At 39.9% G+C, this 19,852-nt stretch overlaps 1 protein-coding gene across 2 annotated transcripts in view; it reads right to left on the reverse strand.

Annotated features, from left to right (window-relative positions):
* The window catches only part of COL12A1 (collagen type XII alpha 1 chain), a 114,028-nt gene extending 96,116 nt beyond the window's left edge, over positions 1-17,912 (reverse strand). Inside the window, exons 1-8 of one of the 2 annotated variants that reach the window (XM_069489128.1) lie at positions 17,635-17,912; positions 14,546-14,653; positions 7,333-7,449; positions 5,433-5,576; positions 4,948-5,007; positions 2,432-2,695; positions 2,092-2,256; positions 1,247-1,420 (exon numbers count right to left, since the gene is read on the reverse strand). In XM_069489128.1, the coding sequence (XP_069345229.1) occupies positions 1,247-1,420; positions 2,092-2,256; positions 2,432-2,695; positions 4,948-5,007; positions 5,433-5,576; positions 7,333-7,449; positions 14,546-14,618 (997 nt within the window). In that variant the 5' untranslated portion in view covers positions 14,619-14,653; positions 17,635-17,912. Of the gene's footprint in view, positions 1-1,246; positions 1,421-2,091; positions 2,257-2,431; positions 2,696-4,947; positions 5,008-5,432; positions 5,577-7,332; positions 7,450-14,545; positions 14,654-17,634 lie in introns of those variants that run through there. The other variant, XM_069489127.1, reaches the window with a different exon arrangement.
* Positions 17,913-19,852: the final 1,940 nt, after the last annotated feature.

A 19,852-nucleotide genomic window follows, 5' to 3' on the forward strand; every position in this document is an offset into this window, starting at 1 on the left:
GAGTGTAAAAACAGGCAGAAGTTTACACATCATCTCCTCAAAAAGGCAATCAGACGTAGTGCAGAAAAAATGAAGTTTCAGTAAGAAGTAGTTGGAGGGAAGCCACAGATGCACCCACTGGAAGTTTGGCCAAACCTTTTGAGTGATGCAGAGGCAGTGCAGGGAACAGAAGACTCAGGCTAAGCCAGCAGGAGAGAGAAGGCCCTGAAGAAGTGTGTGAACCCTTGTGATGCGGCCCCAGCTCCCCTCACGGGGACAGTCCAAGAGCAGAACAATAGTTCAGCCTACCCTTGCACGCAGGCAACTGCACCTCACTGAAGAACTAGAATGTTTAAAAGATTGAGTAAAGAGAGGTAATCAGAGAAAAGTGGAGGAGGATTACAATACAGAGCAAAAAAGTCAGACATTAGGCTGTGAAACAAAGAAAAAGATTCAGAGCCCACGAAGTAATGAGAAGTTCTGAGACAGAAGTAGGGCCAATGAACATTGACAAAATACTTGGGGCTTGGAGATTAAAGGGTTTCTATGGTTGGAGATGTAGCTATTTAGAAATTTACGTTTAATCAATTGTCGATTCTCAGGCTGAGAGGAGAACAATTATGGAAAGATATAAAGCCTTTGAATTGTGACTTTTAATGTTGAAAAGGATGCTTACAAAACATCTTTTGAAATGTCTTTTTTTATTTAGAAGTAATAACTAATAGAAATGGGAAATTTTTCCAGACATGGGAGGATCAAATTGACTGATCTTTGAAATATACTTAGAAGCTTTGAAACTATTATGCAAAGTATAATGATAGAAAACTCTTGTCCTTATCCAGTAACTAGCAACAGTGTTGTTATTATTTTCCGTTGTAGGATGCTAAGTAAAATAAATGTCTCTCCAGTCCACCAGTGTTACATCAGAATGTAAGATAATTAAAGCAAGTACCAGAATAGCATGATATACATTTGTGCACATTGAATGGTCTTAAAGAAAAGAGCAAATCAAAACGTGTCCCAAAAAATTTTTAAAGAACTTTACAATGATATAAATATTTTATTGAATGTTCCACTCCAATGGGGGTGGGGAGGAACAACACAAATGGCATCAACAAGCTGAGTTACTGAAAAACAATATACAGTTGGAGAGTCACTGAAGGATATGTTTAAATAAATGTCTATTTCTAGGATACCTACAAAGCTATAAATGCTATCCAATCATGAAAAAGACTAACACATGGGGAACATTCAACAGTCTACTCACTTTCTTCTCCACTAACCAATTCACCAAGTTGTTCGTCAACACCTGAGCACACCTGGGAAATGATCTCATTCTGAATATCCACGATTGCATCAAAGTTGGCCACGTTGAAAACATGGCTCAGTGAAGGTGTGGAGGCAATTTGTTTGAGTTCTTTTGCATCTGCAGCTTTAATCCCTTAAAAACCAAAGGACAAGGATATATTGAAGTGGGAAAATGTGCTGGCTGACTTAGAGTTCTTTGCTTTGTGAGTCTTTCACAACTGAAGACATTTTCAAATCCTTAGTAAGTCGTAAGCCAGAATTGCTTTGCTTCATAACGAATGTGCAACTGTTCAGATGACAAAAGCATTTTATAATTTCATATAAAGTGGCCGGCCAAAGAGGAAAACAAATGGTTAGTAAAACAGAGTGGGCTTTCATCCCAACCATGCCATCATATGTCTCTGCCATCTGTAAAGATAATACTTTCTTCTTCCAGAGTCCTGAATAAGCTGGAGCCCTCTGAATTCTTCAAGTATTACATAATATAGGAAACACATAAAAAACACTTAATGATAATACAAGAAGTATCTTTATTAGAATCATTGGCCCAGCATTCTTTGAAAAGTAGAGAGCTGGCAAAGAATGTAAATACCACCTTGCTTAATGTATATGCTAATGGATTTATATGAGGGAAATAGATAAGCAAAATTTTTACTTAAAGACAATTTGGCTTAAACTACACTATAAAATGCAGTAAACACGTCTAACAGCATCCTTCCCTGAGGAATCAATCTTTCATCTTCCTAAGCATTAAGTGCAATAAAGCAGTTGTAAAAAGAAAATAATTAACCAAGCTTAACCTACCCAAAGAGAAAACTTCAACCCCAATATTACGAAGCTCTCTTGCTGGAATTTCCACTTCGTCCTGGGATTTGCCATCCGTAATGATAATTGCCACTTTAGGGAAGCCAACTCTTGCTCCAGCAGAGTCCGTGAAAGTATTTTTAACTAAGTAATCAATGGCATCCCCTAAAGGGAAAAAGAAACACGTTCATTCACTTTGTACTACATAATTTTGCCAAAGTCAAAAACTACGTGATTAATTTCAAAATTATTTAATATATGATAATTGTGCCATGTGTAATTTCTTTCCAAAACAGACAAGTCTTTTATTTTAAACAATAACAAAATCTGTAAAACATACCTGTCATTGTGTTTCCACCTTTGTATGGGATTTTTTTAATTGCAGCAAGAAGCTCATCCCTTTGGTAGTACTGATTTAAGTTAAATTCAGTCCTGGTATCAGAGCTGTACTGAACAACTCCAACCCTTGTCTTCTCTTCCCCAATGTCAAATGCAGACACAAGAGCAGCAATAAAGTCTAAAATGTACTTGAAATTATTTCTTCCCACACTCCAGGAGCCATCCACAAGGAAAACCAAATCAGTCCAGGCACTGACAGAGCATTCTGAAATATATTTGATATATTTTTAAATGATACTGTATTAAATCAATCTATCATCAAGAAATACAAGCTAACATTGCAAAACTGTTGACTCCTTAAATCATTCTGTTCATTAGAATGCATTCACCCATTGTTCTTCACCCTCGCACACAAAAGAATATATAATTTTATTAGCATACATTTTCAGTGCCTTCATTGAGATGCATTTATGGAACTAAATGTCTTTAAATTGCTGTATAAGACATTTGCAAGAAGAGATAAAAATATATATGACCTGCTCTCTAGGGGCATACATCCAAGTATTTGTACTATCAACCTATCTATTTTTATAAACTATATCCTCACTCTTCTTTCCAAATAAAAATTATATAAAACATCTGTGAGACATACAAAAAAAATGCAAGCAAAGTGTTTTCATTCCTTGGTGTTTATCAAAAAATAAATACCACTCAAGCAGGTGCAGTTCAGTTGTAGAAAAGAGCAAATTTTTCAATATTCTCTTGCACTTTTCAATATAATTGTCAGTTTGCAGTTGGGTTTGTCTAGACGATTAATGGAGTTTAACAGAAGTAAAAACAAGCATAAAATGATGCAAAATGCCAAAATATCATGTCCTTATTATCAATGTATTTAAATTTGACAACTAAAACCTACTTTTACTAAACAAAGAAAGTAAACAATCATTTCATTTCAAAAGTAAAAATTCCATGTGGTATCCTTAAATTACTAAAATACAATGACCAGTTTTTGTAACTGAATATATTATCTTTCCTTCTCTGTGGTAGGAGTCAGGTTGATTTTCATGAAAATTTGTATTTGCAAGGCAAGGCTAAGTGAATTTTCTGAAGGTGTTTTTGTCCCTGCAGTCAGCTGGTAGATAATAAAAGAAGTATTTGGCTAGGAAGAGGAGAAAAGGGTCCTGGAAAATTTTGCAAGCCCAATACAAGTTGCATGCTTAAGTAATTTTTGCACATTATTTAATAGATCAATTTAAGTCTATTAAAAAGTCAATATTTGGCATAATACTTTGATTTATAATAAATATTGATGGTTTGGGGGAAATATTAGCATTGTAACTGCATACTATAAACTTCATTTCAGATTAGTAGACATCTGAAAGAATAACAAACAGTGATCTGGAAGGAAAATTTCTAGATAAAGAGGCCTTTGTGTTTGTAATCTTTTTATTGTCATTCTGGGTCATAAATCCAACTTTTACAAAGTGGCAAAATCAGAAGTCCAAGAAACCCCTTAAGAGTCCATCCCAATAAGTCAGACAAAGTAGCATAAGACAAAGGGAGACTAGTAACTGTAAAACCTGTCCCAGACTAAATAAAATTGCTTTCATCTGATTACAAATGCACCAATTTATTAGAAATGTCTTACAGAGACTGGAAAGATTACAACTGCTATCAACTGAAGCCATTATAAATATCTTGGAGATGAGCATAACATACATATAGACTTAGAAAAGTATTTTTGTGGCAATTGAATTGCTTTGAACACTAACTCTTGTGCTCCAGCATTGTATTCTCATATATTTCTAAGTACTATCTATTTATATCAGTTTGTCTTTGAGAAATGAGTTGAGTCCAGTGACGAGCTTTGTTTGAATTGCCAAAATTCTGCAGGAAAATTTGGACACATACAAATTTAAAACACTTCCATTAAAAAGAATGTTTAGTAAATAGAATGAAAAATTGGGTTTCTTGGGGCCGGGCGCGGTGGCTCACGCCTGTAATCCTAGCTCTCTGGGAGGCAGAGGTGGGCGGATCGTTTGAGCTCAGGAGTTCGAGACCAGCCTGAGCAAGAGCGAGACCCCATCTCTACTAAAAATAGAAAGAATTATATGGACAGCTAAAAATATATATAGAAAAAATTAGCCGGGCATGGTGGCACATGCCTGTAGTCCCAGCTACTCGGGAGGCTGAGGCAGTAGGATCGCTTGAGCTCAGGAGTTTGAGGTTGCTGTGAGCTAGGCTGACGCCACGGCACTCACTCTAGCCTGGGCAACAGAGTGAGACTCTGTCTCAAAAAAAAAAAAAAAAAAAAGAAAAATTGGCTAAAAAGTCAGAACTTAGGTATTATAACTGCTTACTTATACATTATTCATATTGTCTGTGCTACTTCTAGATAAAGATTCTAGAAATTAATATAGGAATAAGATCAATCTATTTATATAACTAGAAAATCTACTGTATCCTACATTTATTTATTCTACAAATCCAAGCAAAAATATTAAGGGAAACACTCACTTTGCATCTCTGTTTTTCCAGGTTTCTTCTCCCCTGGCTTTGTTGAAACACCTGTTTGAACTGAATCAAAACCTAAGTATTAGAAAAGGAACTGAACCCAAATATTTTCTTTTAAAAAGAATAAATATATTGTCCTTTGCCATTGTCTTTCAAATGTATGTTCCCTGTGCAGCTGGTCAGAGAATACTGCCCAATAAGCGTTCCCTTGCAAATGATACATATTTTAGTAACATTTTAAAGATATTTAAGAAAGACATTAACATTGTTATCCAGCAAAGTTTAATGTTTTCAGTACGTTTCATTCACAATATTTCTGCTGCTTCCACAGACCAAGGTTACAAATCAAGAATGATTCATATCCTCTAATAACTAGGATCACAGAATAGTTAAATAAATTAAATCTCCATAATAGATTAAATTGAAGTTAGAAAAATCTTCCACAAAATAAAAGGTATAAAAGTATTTGAATTTATATGTGTGCTTACTTGTTAGTTGGCCTATAACTGGTACACTTTCTTCTACTTCATTATATGAAGTTATTGTCACCACATACTCTATTTCAGGTATAAGGTCAGCTAACAAAGTTTCAGTGGTACTAGCTGCAAGGGTAAATTCTTTAGTGGGCCCATCTGGAAATACAGAAAGAAAAAAACACGAATGCAATAAAACATTTTTCACATGTAACACAACACTATATATTGTAATTCTCAGATACATTCAAAATCTGAAAAATTTAATATGTGCTTTTTTTCCAGGACAACCAAACGTTACTTTCTGTCTTCTAAAACTAAAACTTTGAATTTTAGAAATTCAATAAATAGACTTGTATTGCCATTATTTCTTATAATCATATTTAATATTTGTTTGAGGATACAAGATTTTTCCAGATTTAAAGGTATACCAGAATTTCAAATCAAAAATCTCTCATTGTTTTTGAAGACTAATGGTAGATAACAAAATTTTTATAAATGAGATATAAAGCAGAAAAGAATTTAGTTTTAAAGTATGCATTAGAGGAGAGCAGAAAAAGAGAAATAAGGGATGAAAGTAAACTCAAGGGAAACAAATCCCATAGGTTAAGATTAACCCATAATGGGAAACAATTTGTATGAAAGCAATGCATTGTCCATACTTAAATGGATGCATAGCTTAATGGGTAACCATGGACCTCTGGATTGACTTAACTAGGAAGCAAACATCTCAAGGTACAGTCTACTAAGTGTTTACTTATATATTGACAATTATATACTTCCTTCTGGATTCTGTTAATTCTCAATTCAATCAGGAAACATGGTGGTTCCTAGGGACTAAGTGCCTTTTGATATTTGTAATTATATTAAGTTTTCATCAAAACAGAAGTAATCAGGAAAGGTAACAGGTACAACAGAACCCTGAGAAATGCTCTTGATTTAAATGTGGAACGTGTAAAACCAACCAAGACCCCTAGGGGATATCAATACACTGGGGCACTGTGGGTTGGGTGGTCTCAGTGCCAGTTTTGAAAGTGCTGAGAGTCAGTAATTCTCAACATCTGGAAACAGGATAGATCTTATTTGAACTGTTTTTCTGCTTTGGAATGAATGAATTAGTTAACTGGAAATATATTTGAGGATACAAAATTAAAAGAGGAAAAAGTAAATTCTTGATCATTTTTTTTTAAGTTCCCTGATAAATCAGTATTTAAAATCATTGGTATTTTTAAAGGCCAAATGATAAGAAAACACAGTTCTAGGGATGAGTTATGTCAACACCATCCATCTCTACTGTCAACCAATTAAGACTTCTTCCTACCATTTGGCCCATGTTAGTAGAAATGGTTATATTCCCATTCCATTTGAGAACTAAAAGTTAAACCATGGAAATTGGTTCTTCACACTTGGTTATTTTCTGACAGCCTAGTATCGACAGAATCCACCCAGCCAAAGTAAATTCTTGTCTTTCATCATGGTTGCCCACCATTATCCCAGAATGATGATTTCTGAGTATTGAAATGCATAGGACACTGGGTAAGGTGGAACAATTTGATACTTTAAATGTTGAAAAGATTAAGAAATTCAAGAAGAATGCCAAGAAATGAGGATTCTATCTTATAAGATCAAAGATTACTAACAATATTCTGATCAGATTTTTTAAAAGTGTCTATTTTTAATAACAACAGCTTAGCACAGTAAGCCACGTAAATAAAGCTCAATACCATTAAAATATAACAGTGGGTACTAGGCTGGAAATTTGAAACCTGAGTCCACCAAATATCTGGTGACATTGACCAAATCTCTTAGGCTTTCTAAATCTCAATTTTTTCATGATGAACTGGGAGGAGGGAAAGAGACTGGATTATACCATCTTGATGTCTCTGTTCTAAAACCCTAACGTCTTGACTCTTACCTGTTGTAGGGTCCACCGTTATTCTGTAACCCAAAATTGGATCAACTGGTCTTTCCCATGACATATGAACAGTATTTTCATCTATAATTTTAAAATTCAAGTCTGAAGGTGGGTCAACTGCAAAAGAGAGAGTTGATATTAGTTACATTTTCCAATGTCACAAAACGGTCAATTTAATTTAATAAAGAATTATGTTGAGCAAAGCTTACTAAAATTGTCTTTGCATAAATTTGTTTCCAACAAATATAAAAGATATCTTGTTGGATAAGAATAAAATTAAAAGCTGACAAGATATGACGAAACATCAGAGAGTATACATATTATAGAAGACAGCACAAAACACTTTTGATTCTTGAGTTGCTAGGTCATTCAAGAATGGCCAGCAAAATCAAGCATAATAGAAACATATTTGGATACAAGTACATACAAGTACAATGAAATCACATATAATACCCACATATGCAAACAATTCACATAACAATTAAAGAAATTTCAATACATGCTGAGTGCATTTTGAACAAGCATGCCAAATCACAACCTGCTTACAATCATAGAAGTTAATTTAGAACATTGACATAATACTTTTTTTCAATAATGTGGAAAAGAATCAGTGATGTCTTTGGCTCATTCTCTGCATTATTGCCTTGTTATTATGTTTGATAAATCTTAATCTGTGGCAGAGATGAAAAACATTTTAATGAAAAGGAAGAATCATGGGAAACTTAGTTATATCTCACAAGGAAATATACATTTAAATGTATATTCATATATAGACAAATATTCAAAAATAATAAGGGATGTTAATAATTTATAAGTATATAAACAGTAATATTCATATGTTTATAAAGCTATTATTCTGCCTGTTTACACCAACTTGCTGTATGTTCCAAGGTGTAAACCAACACTGTTATTTCCTTTGCAGCAGGTATACTCCATACTAGAAATGGCATTTTAGATTAAAATGCCAGTATGGTCCTTTACATAACAATGGTTAATTATGAAAAGACAACATCAATGTTTATTTATGGACATTTATTTACAGAACTTAAAGAAAATAGTGAAGAAGGATCAGCAATCTGAAGACATGACTGCGCATAAAAACTTGGAGAAGTCAATGACAGGAATAACTGAAAAGTACAGAAAGGAATAGTTTACATACAAAACTGTACAGCATCATGCATGGGTCAATGAAATGTTGACTTGCTTTTAGTTTCCCACAATGAACAAAAGCCTCCATGTACAATGGTGATTACACAAAGACGTTTCCAAAATATTTTATAATGATATTCTCTCTACAATGTTCATGCCTCATCATGCAGCATTGTACTGACTCACTGTCAGTGCATGGTCAATGCATTAAAAATGATTACTTTTGAAGCAGGTCAACCAAGTAAGATGACTTTCAGCCACACTCTTCTTAAAATGTTTTAGTCTGAAAGTATTCCTTGTGAGTCAGAATTTTTGCATATGTTTTGAGAGATTACAATCTCCTTTTAGGTTTTTACAAAGGTCAATTAAAATATAGTAGTAGCTTGGAGACATGAGTCATAGAATTTAACTGGTGTTAAGGATTATGTCATATTAATAGCACTTTTAATGGAAATAAAACAAATTAAGCAAACATTTGCTTTAATGAACTACTGTCTCCAACTGTAGGTGATGGCTTTTTATTTTTAATGGATACACAAGTACTGGAATGAATGTTATGTTCTTACTATCCATACACAGGCAGTGAGATTAGACTATTAATCTACATGCAAAGCTTAATTATTCAACATTCTTCTGTCTGTAATCATATTTGGAGGTTTAGCTGTACTCATCACTTAGTATAACATGCATGCAACAGATGTTAATAGGACAACAGGTATTAAGAATATCATTATAAAATATTGCTCCAATAGCAATGGCTCAGGACAAATTTAATGCAAAGGCAGACACAACTGGCCTGAGCATGCTTTTAAAAAAAAAAAATCAGTACATGGAAAAATAGTACCACCAACCTTGGAAGGAAATTGACCTGAAGCAGCGGACATTAGGTTAAAACTGCTGAAGGGCAGCAGCAGCCCCCCTTGCTGATATCCAAATGACCAGGATTCCAGATAAACTGAAAAATTGACTGTGGGGAAAAGTCTTTAACATTTCAGAGGATTTTAAGGTGTTCATAGAAACTCAGATCTAGTATGCAGGAATCAAGAGGAAGAAAGAGTGGCCGACCAGCACATGTACAACAAAATGCCCACTTGCTTTTCTTCTTGCCAATTTTATTGCTTCTACAACCTTACAGGCTATCATTCTTGTTATACACTTGCTTGTTTCATGAAAAAAATAATAATAAATCAGGTGTGAGTGTGCGACCCATGTCAACATAAATCAATGCAAAAATGTAATTTTATTATTATAAATTTGAAAACTTTTTCTTTTACACAAAAATAATTCACAGCCACCATTGCATCATCACAGAGTCTTCCCTAAAACAATGCTGATGCTGAAATATTTCAAATATGACCTCACTACATATGGATCATAATCACAAAGAGCCTTAGTTGCATAGAACGAGAAGCTAAACCAAGAGAAATATAACTAAAATTATAAATAAATAAAAATTTGATATGTAGTCATCAAACCTGAATACTAATAGTGAAGTGACTAAAATTTTAAGTATTTATAACTCTAATAGTTTAATTCCATATCTATGAATAATAGTTTTTGTTATCAAGCACTATGCTATGAAAGCCTCATTCTGATGAGATTTTTGTTACATGAATTGGCAGGATTTAGGACATTTTAGGAATGTTAATAATAGCTAACATTTGCTGAGTGTCTTCTATAACAGAGAGCTAGTCATTTCATATATTGTCTCTTTTTTCCCCCAATAACATGGTGAGCCTCATTGTGCCTGGTTTACAGATGAGTCAGTGAAATTCAGAGAAATTAACACAGCTAATAGACAGCAATACTTTGATCCCATGGTCTGACCGTAAAGCATACAGTTTTCTACCACATTCAATAAATGTGAAAAAGAAGAAATGTTTCAATCAAAAATTAACTTTAGAAACCAATATTTATATATGTTTGTCTGTTAATATATATATTTTTCTTCTACTCTATGAAAAAAACATTAGAACAAATGATCAATTGTAAATATGTGATATTCAGATAATTTTCAGTTCATACATAGCTAGAATTTGGTATTAGCTTCACACACCTGTTGAAATAATTTTAAAACTAAAGTGTCTGTCTTGATATAGAAGAAGAAAAACACTTTTTTTTTAATTATGGCTCCCAAAAAGAGGGTATGTCCAAGAATTTACCAACCATGGCAGAGACAAATGAATGGAAGGATGGATGGATGGATAGATGGAAAGATGGATGCTGGAGAGGAGAACAGTCTAAATTTTGGTAAGTGTATATAATGTGTTATAGATAAAGCAAAACTGAGAACACGCTACTAAAATATCATCTTGATGAACTAGTAAGACCTTTAGCCTGATATCTGTGATGACGGCACTGGAAAGGATACTACCTTAATGATAGAAACCTTTAGAAGTACATAAAGTATGATGAGTTTACTATATTTGATAGGCATTACTTTATGTTTTCCATGCAAAGTTAGTATAAATTTAATGATCTTCCCCATGATATAAAAATTCCTTTCATTTGTGTTTATAAGACACCAAAAATAACTAGTTGAAAAGTTAATCTTTTAGACAAGCAACAGATTATATTATACACATTACAAAATGTGTTCTCACATTAAACCCACTGAGTCAACCAGTTATCACGCAAAAAGGAAGCATGGTTTGGCCAAACCAGCACTAAACAAAAACTAGAAGACTTGGGTCTTGTCTGTATTTTGCCCCTAAGTAACTACATTAGTTGCCCAAGTTATTCAGCCTCTCTGGGCCTCATTTTCTCATTTGGAAAATGAAAGAATTAGAATAGATTAAGTTCTTCTCTAGTTTGAAATCTGTTATAGGATTAATAGACATATGTATTAATTAGCCTCTTAACCTAGACACAAGACAAAGCTTACAGTTTAAACTCACTGATGAATTGATAATATCTAATTGTTCATGATATAGTATAAACTATAAATCAGACTTACCAAATTAAAACTCCGCTTTTCACGAAATTTGTGTTCATCTCAAATTCTAGATTAATTAGAAAGGTGTCCAAATTCTCAGGGAATACTGGCCATTATCCTTTAAATGCAAAGTGTTACATTTTCTAAAGGATAATTAACACACTATACACTACAGGAACCAAAAATAATTGCCATGCAGGGCACTGGCCTAGGATGTATGGCCAACTTATAAGGCTGATAAAGTCTATGCTGTGGCTAAAAATTAAAAATAGTGAAGGCAAAAAAAAAAAAGAATCATTTTTGCCCTTACTTCTGTAGGACAAGATACCATAGTTTAGACAAGTAGGCAGAAGGAAAACAACAGGACAAAAGTGGTACCACTATAAAAAAGAAGAAATGCAAAAAGTGAATGCCAAAATCTTTTAACTAATACAATAAAAAAGTATTGGGTTTCCAACATATAAAAAATTAAGTAAATAGAAAATGGTGAGAAAATAGTATGAATATAAGAGTGCAAGTATGAGTCATAAAAGGGAAAAAAGAGTAACTATGGCTACTTTAGGACTAAGATCAAAATGGCATGGTACCAAACAGGGTTGCAAGCTGAAATTTTGAACTGCTCCCAACAGAAATATTTCAAAGAAATTCTGTTTCCATCCATTGTCCCCAGAAAGGCTTTGGCCACAAATTTTGTTAGCCCTTCAAAGGCTCCTGAGGCCACTTAGTTGGTAGTTAACACCAGGGCTGTGCCGTCCAACACAGGAGCAACCAGCCATGTGGCTATCAAGCACTTGAAATGTGGCCAGTCTAAAATAAAATGTGCTGCAAGTATAAAAAACACCCACTGTCAAACACTTAGTACAGAAAATGTAAAATACCTCACCACCAATTCTCATATTAATTATATGTTGACATGATAATATTAGGTTAAATAAAATATGTTATTAAAATTAATTTCCTGTTTCTTTTTCCTTTTTTAGTGTGGCTACCAGAAAAATTTTAAGTTACATATATGGCTTGCATTTGTTGCTGAAATTATATTTCTATTTGATATTACCAAACTAGAGAATAAGGCCAAAAAAATGAATACCATTAAAATATAATTATTAAATACTGACCTAAGGGGATGGGAGACAAGAAACCACACAGCTTAATAAAGCAAAAGTACCATATGGACATCAACATAAATTAAAAAGAGAAAACATAAGAAATACGAGAATAATCAGAAATGTAGATAGCAAAATGTTCTTTTTAACTGCACTTTGCTAACCAGCCATTATCTAATTCAGAATTGATTTTTTTCCATTTACATCATTTCCAACCTAATTCTTTTCCTCAGAATTCTCAAACATTCTGATTTTCAAATAACTATTTTCTTAATGAGCCATAAATGGGCCACTTCAGTGAATTATCTAAAAATATCTTTAGTAGAGCTTCCAAGTGTTCCTCAAATAAAATTCCTTCCTAACAACGACATAGAAACAAACATTAAAGCCAACCTCATCTGAATATTACTTCACAGAGGCCACTCTGAAGAGCCTCTACATTCATAAAATATTAATCAAGTAAGAAGAGCCAGCAAGTGTCTGTCACTTTTCTAAGGATGCCATACATTTTGGAAACAACTGCTTTCCCTAAGTTTTTGTGCAGTCTTGGAGTAGAAAATCAAACACTATCGAAACTTTGTAAACCTGAGTGTTGTCATGAAGCAGCCCTACTTTTCCCACCTCTAAAAAAGGACAATCCACCCCGGAACTTCCACAACTGTCTCATGCAGAAGTATTTCTTTTCTCCCTGTGCTTCATTGGGGGTATTTCTTTATTGGGGAAAAAAAAAACTATAAGATGTCTTTTATGACATTACCCCATTTATCTTGCAGGATAATAAAACTAGTTTGTCAGGTCTCCAATGATAATTGAGGGAACACAGAAGCACCCATGGGGTTAATACATAGAAATGGATTGTTTAGTGAATATTGAGAAATTAAGGTATCAAGTGCACACAACAAAGACTAGGTTGGAAATCTTAACAAAAGCTCTTCATTTGCAAGACGGCGGGGCCACAAGGAGTCGTTTTAGAGACAGTCTCTGAGCCCCTGACCTCCTCGGCGGGAAGGGCAGACGTGCGGAGCTCTCCCGCAGGGAGGGAGGCAGGAGGGAGCTAGGCAGGGGGGAAGGACGCTGGAGGTGATGCCCGGCTCCCCTGGCGTGCGCTAGCCTCCCGGGCTGAAAACCTTGGCCCAGGCCCAACCCGTCTGAGCTGGGCTGCTCTGGGCCACGCGCCTGAAGCACCGCGAACCAGACAGGGACAGCAGCGACCCTGGGACACGCGAACACCCCGGGGGCTCGGATCTCCCAGGGGGCGTGGGGGAGGAGAACCTGAGACCTTCCGATTTCAAGATTGTTCTTTTTTAAGGAGCAAAGGAGGCAAGAAAAGCTTCCTCTTTGCCTGCTGGACCCCTTTTAATAAAAGCATTTGTTCTGTAAAATTTGGATTCAGTCAAAAGGACCCAGTCAAGGATCCAGAAGGCCACATGTGGCCCCCAAGGCTGCAGGTTCTCCCCCCACCCTTACAGGCGGTTTGACTGCTGGCTCATTTGCCTGCACCATCCGCCTGGCCGACTGAGTTCCCCACAAAATACACAAACGCGCAGAGCCAGCGCTGTTGGAGTCTTTTATTTCGTGCTGTCACCGAGGTTGCAGGCCGGAGACAGGTGGTTACAGCCGAGCAAGAGAGCGAGCGCGCCTGCGCTCCAGGGCTCCTGGGTACCACCTGAAGTGTCCCGTTGGTAGAGCTGGGTACACACGTCGCACCCTCCCAGGCGGCTGGTCCTTTAAAGGCGGCAGTGCAGGTGGCAGTGTGGACAGCACACCGCAGAGACAAACTCAAGGAGACCACACAGCACTGTACGGAATGGATTTAGCAGAATGCGAAAGAACTGGACCTGAGAGCTGGGAAATGGACAAACCTCAGGAGAAGGGAGTGTTTCTCTGGAGCAGAGAAACCACCAGAGAAAGCACAAAACGCAGGAAAAAACAGAGCAAGCAATAGACACAGGAAAGATTTGATTTTTTTCCTTTCTCAAATCCTGCATTGTCACTCTGGGAGGGGGAAGGAAAAAGCTTTTACCTTCTGCCTCAATGGAAGACAGGAGCAGGGCCGCGCCCAGGGCGGCGAGCGCTGGGGGAAGCCTGGTCCGCATGCTCGGCCTCTGAGCTCACAGCCGCATGAAGGGATCTGCGGAAGAAGCAGTGATCGCATCAGAACCGGGTCTGGGCAGGCCCGGAACCAGGTTAGAACTGGAGCCTGGACCCAGTCCACAACCCGACCATATCTGCCTTAATAACGACAGGGCCTAGCCCAGCACACAATGGGCGTATTGTGGAGCAGTGGAAGTCAAGATCATCTACAGAAGTTTAATCACGGCACTAGGAGGGAGTTCCAGTTTAAAGAGGGTCCTGTTTTCCTGGAGACTGGTCCTACTTAGCATCCCGGGTGAAGGCCTTACCAGCCCCCACATGACTTCATCCTGCCTGGGTGATGGCTAATTCAGAGGTCATTTAATCCCTGACTCAACTAAATGTCTCTTCCAGCTGGGGATTTTATTTGGCTGCTTTTTCCTAGCTGCTGAACTCTTTAGGTAGCTGTATTTTAGTGGTCTCAGGGCAATTTGGAAAAGTATAATAAACCTTTTTTCTCTCTTTTTCTTCGTTTTGTTCTGCCTACAAATATGCAGCTCTTTAAGGTCTGAAATGGATTATACAGAAATATGTAAGACCCAGCTGAAACCTGACCCTCCTGCTAACTGTGTTGTTTTCACATCTGATAAATCCTTTACCCATGATGGGAGAAAACAACTTTAAAATACATAATAAAAAGAGATGGCACACTAGAAGAATCGAACCACTCTTTGTTTGTTTTTCCAAGATGTTTTTAAATAAAAATTCTCAATAATAATTAATATTTGCAGTTAACTGTATATTTATCCTGGAAGATTACAGGTATATGTGTTCCAGAGGAGAATATGTTCTATTCTGATTTTTCCTGCAACTAGATTATTAATTCCTTAAAGACAAAGAGTAGTATTCACCTTTGTGGTTTCCCGGCACACAGTAGGTGCTTAACCCATGTCTGCAGAATGGAATCTCCTAAAATAATCTAAGGGCCAATTCAGAGACAAAAGCTACAAGCAATGAACTGAATTGGGAAGCTGCCAGTGGCAAAACACAAAAAGAGAATTGACTCTGAAGTACATAAATTATTGTAAGGCAACAGGCTCGGCCTCATGAAAAATGCAGAGGGCATGGGGACTGTCCTGCCTGGGAATCCAAAAATGAGCTAAAAATGGAGCCCTCTTTGAGAAAAGAAACTGACAATCTCCAACCATGTCTTTCCAAATTATTGGCACAATGTATTAGGGCAACTTTCCTCAGCTTGAGTGTAAATTACATTTTAAATGTCTGATGAGCAGGCGTGCCAAATTGCCTGGAGCTCCTTTTTCATGAAGCCAAGATTAAAATTTTGGCACTGCCCTGGGGATCTAAGGGCTCTAGCAATTTCTTTCTTCCTAATTAACAACTGTTTGACATTTCTAACCCTCTTCTACATCAGTGAAAACAAGAGGTGAGACTGGCCCATTGTTCCCATCATCTGGCCTTAACTTTGCTACAATTATTTTCAACTCAGCTGGCAGTCGTGCTCGCGGAAAGTTAAAGGCTGACAGTCGACCCACCGAAAAGCTGTGTGCAGATTCTTTTTTTAAACAGCTGAACTCAACAAAAACCTGAGAGGTGGAAGCAATTTGTCTAGGTCTAGAGCGCCACCTATTGGCTTCCTGACTCAGCAGCAAGACTAAATCTCGCTTAGTGGTATCTTAACGCGCGGTTAGGCAGGCATTCTTTCTATGTTTTAAAAAGAAAAAGTTTTTTTTTCTCCTTTTTAGCCAAAATATTCATTTCAGTGTTTAGCAACATTTCACTGAGCAGTCTCAGACATAAATGTCTAAAAGCGGCCGCCCCTACGTGGCACCAAGGATTCCCTCACTTCACCCTCATGAATGAAAATGAGTGGGGGGGGGGAGGGGATGCTAAGGGGATTTGTCCCCTTCTGCCAAATTGCCCCCTCCCCACTCCTCTCCTGAAGAGGCCAATTCCTTAACTTCCGCGTCAAGTTAAAAAAAGAAAATTACACACACACCTGCAGGGTCCCTCCAGATCCCTCCAGGTCCCATGCGCATCACCTACCTCCTCTCCTACCCACCACGCAACATCACTTAGCCAAGACAGAGCTTAGAGCTCATTTCCTTTCTTGCCCCGTCCCTCCCCAGCATTCTTTAGAAGGCTGCATAGTCCTGGTTGAGATGGGGGAGGGGATGCCCCGGGGAGCCCGGAACTGGTCACTGGAGGGTTCCTTACGATGCCCAGTTTGGAGTACCTGTCCTGCTCCCCGGCTCCCCCCGGTCCAGGTCCCCCCCTCGCTCCGTAAATGAGCCAGTTGCCCCACGCTTTCTGATCCCTACACTAATCTATGCTTTGAGATGGAAACCGCCTCAGAGGTCGCACAGAACAATGCACCCGGGAGGAGGTTGGAGAGGGGGGCATTCTCCAGAAGCTGGAGAAAGTAGGCCAAGGATGAGTCCCTTGGAGCTGGCCTAAATCACCACCTCGGACGCTTTGAAAAAAGAGGAGGAAGAAGCCAGAACACTCGACCAGGAATCTGTCTCGGGATGCCACACAAACCCGCGCAGCCTCGACGAGCTGCAGAGCACTCAGCCGGCTCCTCAAAGAATTCCGCACCGTGCGTCACCAAAATACCTTCCCAGCGCCCCCGCTGCACGCCGGCACTCCCGGGCAAAGCAGCGGCCCGAGATAAGGAAAAACGGGTGGCCCCAGAACCGGGCGCGCCCTTCAGTGAAATCGACAGCATCTATAGATGAAATTCCTTCACAAATGGAAACACTGAGCAAGATCCTTTGCGCGCGCACTGCTGCCCTGCATCAGCTTTTAAGAAAAGCAATTCCGTCTACCCTCAAAACCCCAAAAGAATTACAAAATCCCAGGATACCAGGGATTTCTCCGGCACATCTATACCATTACAAATCCAAACGTCCTCGCCCGAGATTCTTCACGGCTCCCGGGAGGGCGCAAGCTAGAAACAAGTTTCCCTAGTTATCTCTGGGAATGATGGAGTGAGGGAAAGGGGACAGAAACCAGACTGACCTGAGGCGGCAGTGACAGAGGTAGCGGCGGCGACAGCGGCTCCCCGGCGTCGGAGAAGCTGGCGCTCCGTGTGACCCCAGCACGCCCGGGGGGTAGGCGCTACTCTGCAGGAGCACCTGGCGGCCGCCTAGGCGTGGGCACCGGCGGGGAGGTCTGGGAGGAGGAGGAGGAGGAGGATCCGGGAGGAGCTGCCGGCGCTGCTGGATGAGCGGACACCGCCTGGGACCGCAGCTGCCGGCGTGCGGACGCGTCTCCGGCGGCTCGCCCTCGCCAAGTGGGAAAGACTCCGCGCCGCGGGCTACTTAATAGAGGGCTGTTCCCAGCTCTCAGTTTACTCGGTTACGAAACGCCTGAGAAGGTGGACTGCTGCCACGGGGTGATGTATGCTCCTCCGGCGGTGAAGGAGGTCTACTTTTGGGAACGTGTGCATACTTCGAGCATTCCTTCGGCGTGAGGTGGCGATCGCCGTAGTAGCAGTGCCCCGCTGGGGGGGGGGGCGGGGAGGAGGGAGGGCGCGGAGAGGGGGACAGCCGCAGCCGGGTTCCCTGCCAAGGGAAGCCGCGTACTCCTCCGCTTGGGGCGGGCTGGGGAGCTCGGGTTTCCCTATCCGTGCGATTTCTTTAATAAATTTTTCTAAATTAGGAACAATGAGGGAAGGAGGCGACTCTCTTTTTCAGAACTGCGAGGATGCCTAACTCATTCACCCCCACTCCAGCCTATTCACGCCCCCCATCGCCACCACCTCCACCTTCCTCCCCCTCCGTCCTGGGTGCACTTAAAACCGATTTACAGGGTTTCCATTAACTAACTGTCTGTGCACGCGGCGCGCCTTCTGTCTTTTTCAATCCGCGAGCGGCGATTGGAAACCCGGACAGCCGCCCGCGCGGGACTCAGGGATGGGATGGCTTTCCCAGTCCTGTGTCGCTGCCCCGGTGCTTCGGGACGGAACTGGGAAGCTTAATTTGAGCCAAGTGAGAGGGAGAGGAAAGCTATGAAACCCAGGGGTCCTCAGAACAGTAAGTCGCTCAGGAACAAGTTCCATCTACCGTAGAAATTTTTCATCCGGACCGGAGCAAAAGCTGGCCCCGGGAGGAAACCTTGGACTGAAAGCTCTGCCCTTAAAATCCTGCGGGGTCAAAGGGACAAAAAGGAGAGGTTTGAAACCAAAAAACACCGCTACACACACACTGCTGTAGAAGCAAAACGGGGGGTCTGACATTGTGCCAACACTGTTGCCTCTTTTTACAGCCCCACACCCACCCCGGGACCCCACCCGTTGTCCCTGAGCAGGGAGTCTGGCACTGAGGGGTGCCAAATTGCACAAAGGCGCACGGGAGGAAGTTTTGGGCACTCAAACCGAGACATAAGAGAAGCGCTACAGGAGACGTTCTGATTACATACGTCTGTGCTCAGCACAGGCCCTGCGCCCTTTTGGCCTCATGAAGCCCAGGGGTTACCACTGCCAGGTTGAACTACGGAGGATTGGCGGGGGTTGAGGGGGAGGGGGGAGGAGGGAGTTGCAGAGGGAACAAAGGAGCGGAGTCCCTGGAATTAACTGCCCACAGTAGAATAGTAGATTCTGAGGACAATAGTAGAATCTGAGGACATTTTCCCAACGTAAACCCCTCTTCTCCATTTGATCGGGCGTCTGCAAATGTGCCTTCCCTCCATTAGGCGTGATAGTCTCCAAACTTGCTTTTAGAATGACAAGAACTTGCAGTGCTCCCCCCTTCCTGCACCTCTCCCCACGCACAGGGTGCCTCCAGCATTAGCCAGCGGAAGCAAGACAGAAGACTGGAGGGAGAAAACGAAGACAAATGGGAATCGCTACCTCTGCACATTCCCCGAGCACACACTGCCCACTCGAAGACCAGCTGGGCAGCTCTCACAAAGAGCCTACACAGTGCACAGGCTTTTTCTCCTTCAAATCCTCACAATCCGATTGTCTGACAGCCCCCCAGCGAGTGAGCACGTGCTGGGGATGGATAACCAGACATGCTCAAAGCAGCAGCGTCACACACAGCCCAGTTAGGCTTGCAGCCCTGGTACCACTGAGCCCCTATCTCGAACTTGTGGACAGCCGACCTTGAACCTCCTTTCACCTACATCTCCATTCAATACGCACAGCGCAGGGAGTCCCGTCCAACCAGGCTCAGAGATGCGAGTGGGCGGGTGGCAGCTCAAGGACAGAGCCTGGGAGCTCTGAGAATTCCCCCCT

Source organism: Eulemur rufifrons, chromosome 15 (genome assembly GCF_041146395.1).
Source record: "Eulemur rufifrons isolate Redbay chromosome 15, OSU_ERuf_1, whole genome shotgun sequence".
In the NCBI taxonomy this organism is placed as follows: domain Eukaryota; kingdom Metazoa; phylum Chordata; class Mammalia; order Primates; family Lemuridae; genus Eulemur; species Eulemur rufifrons.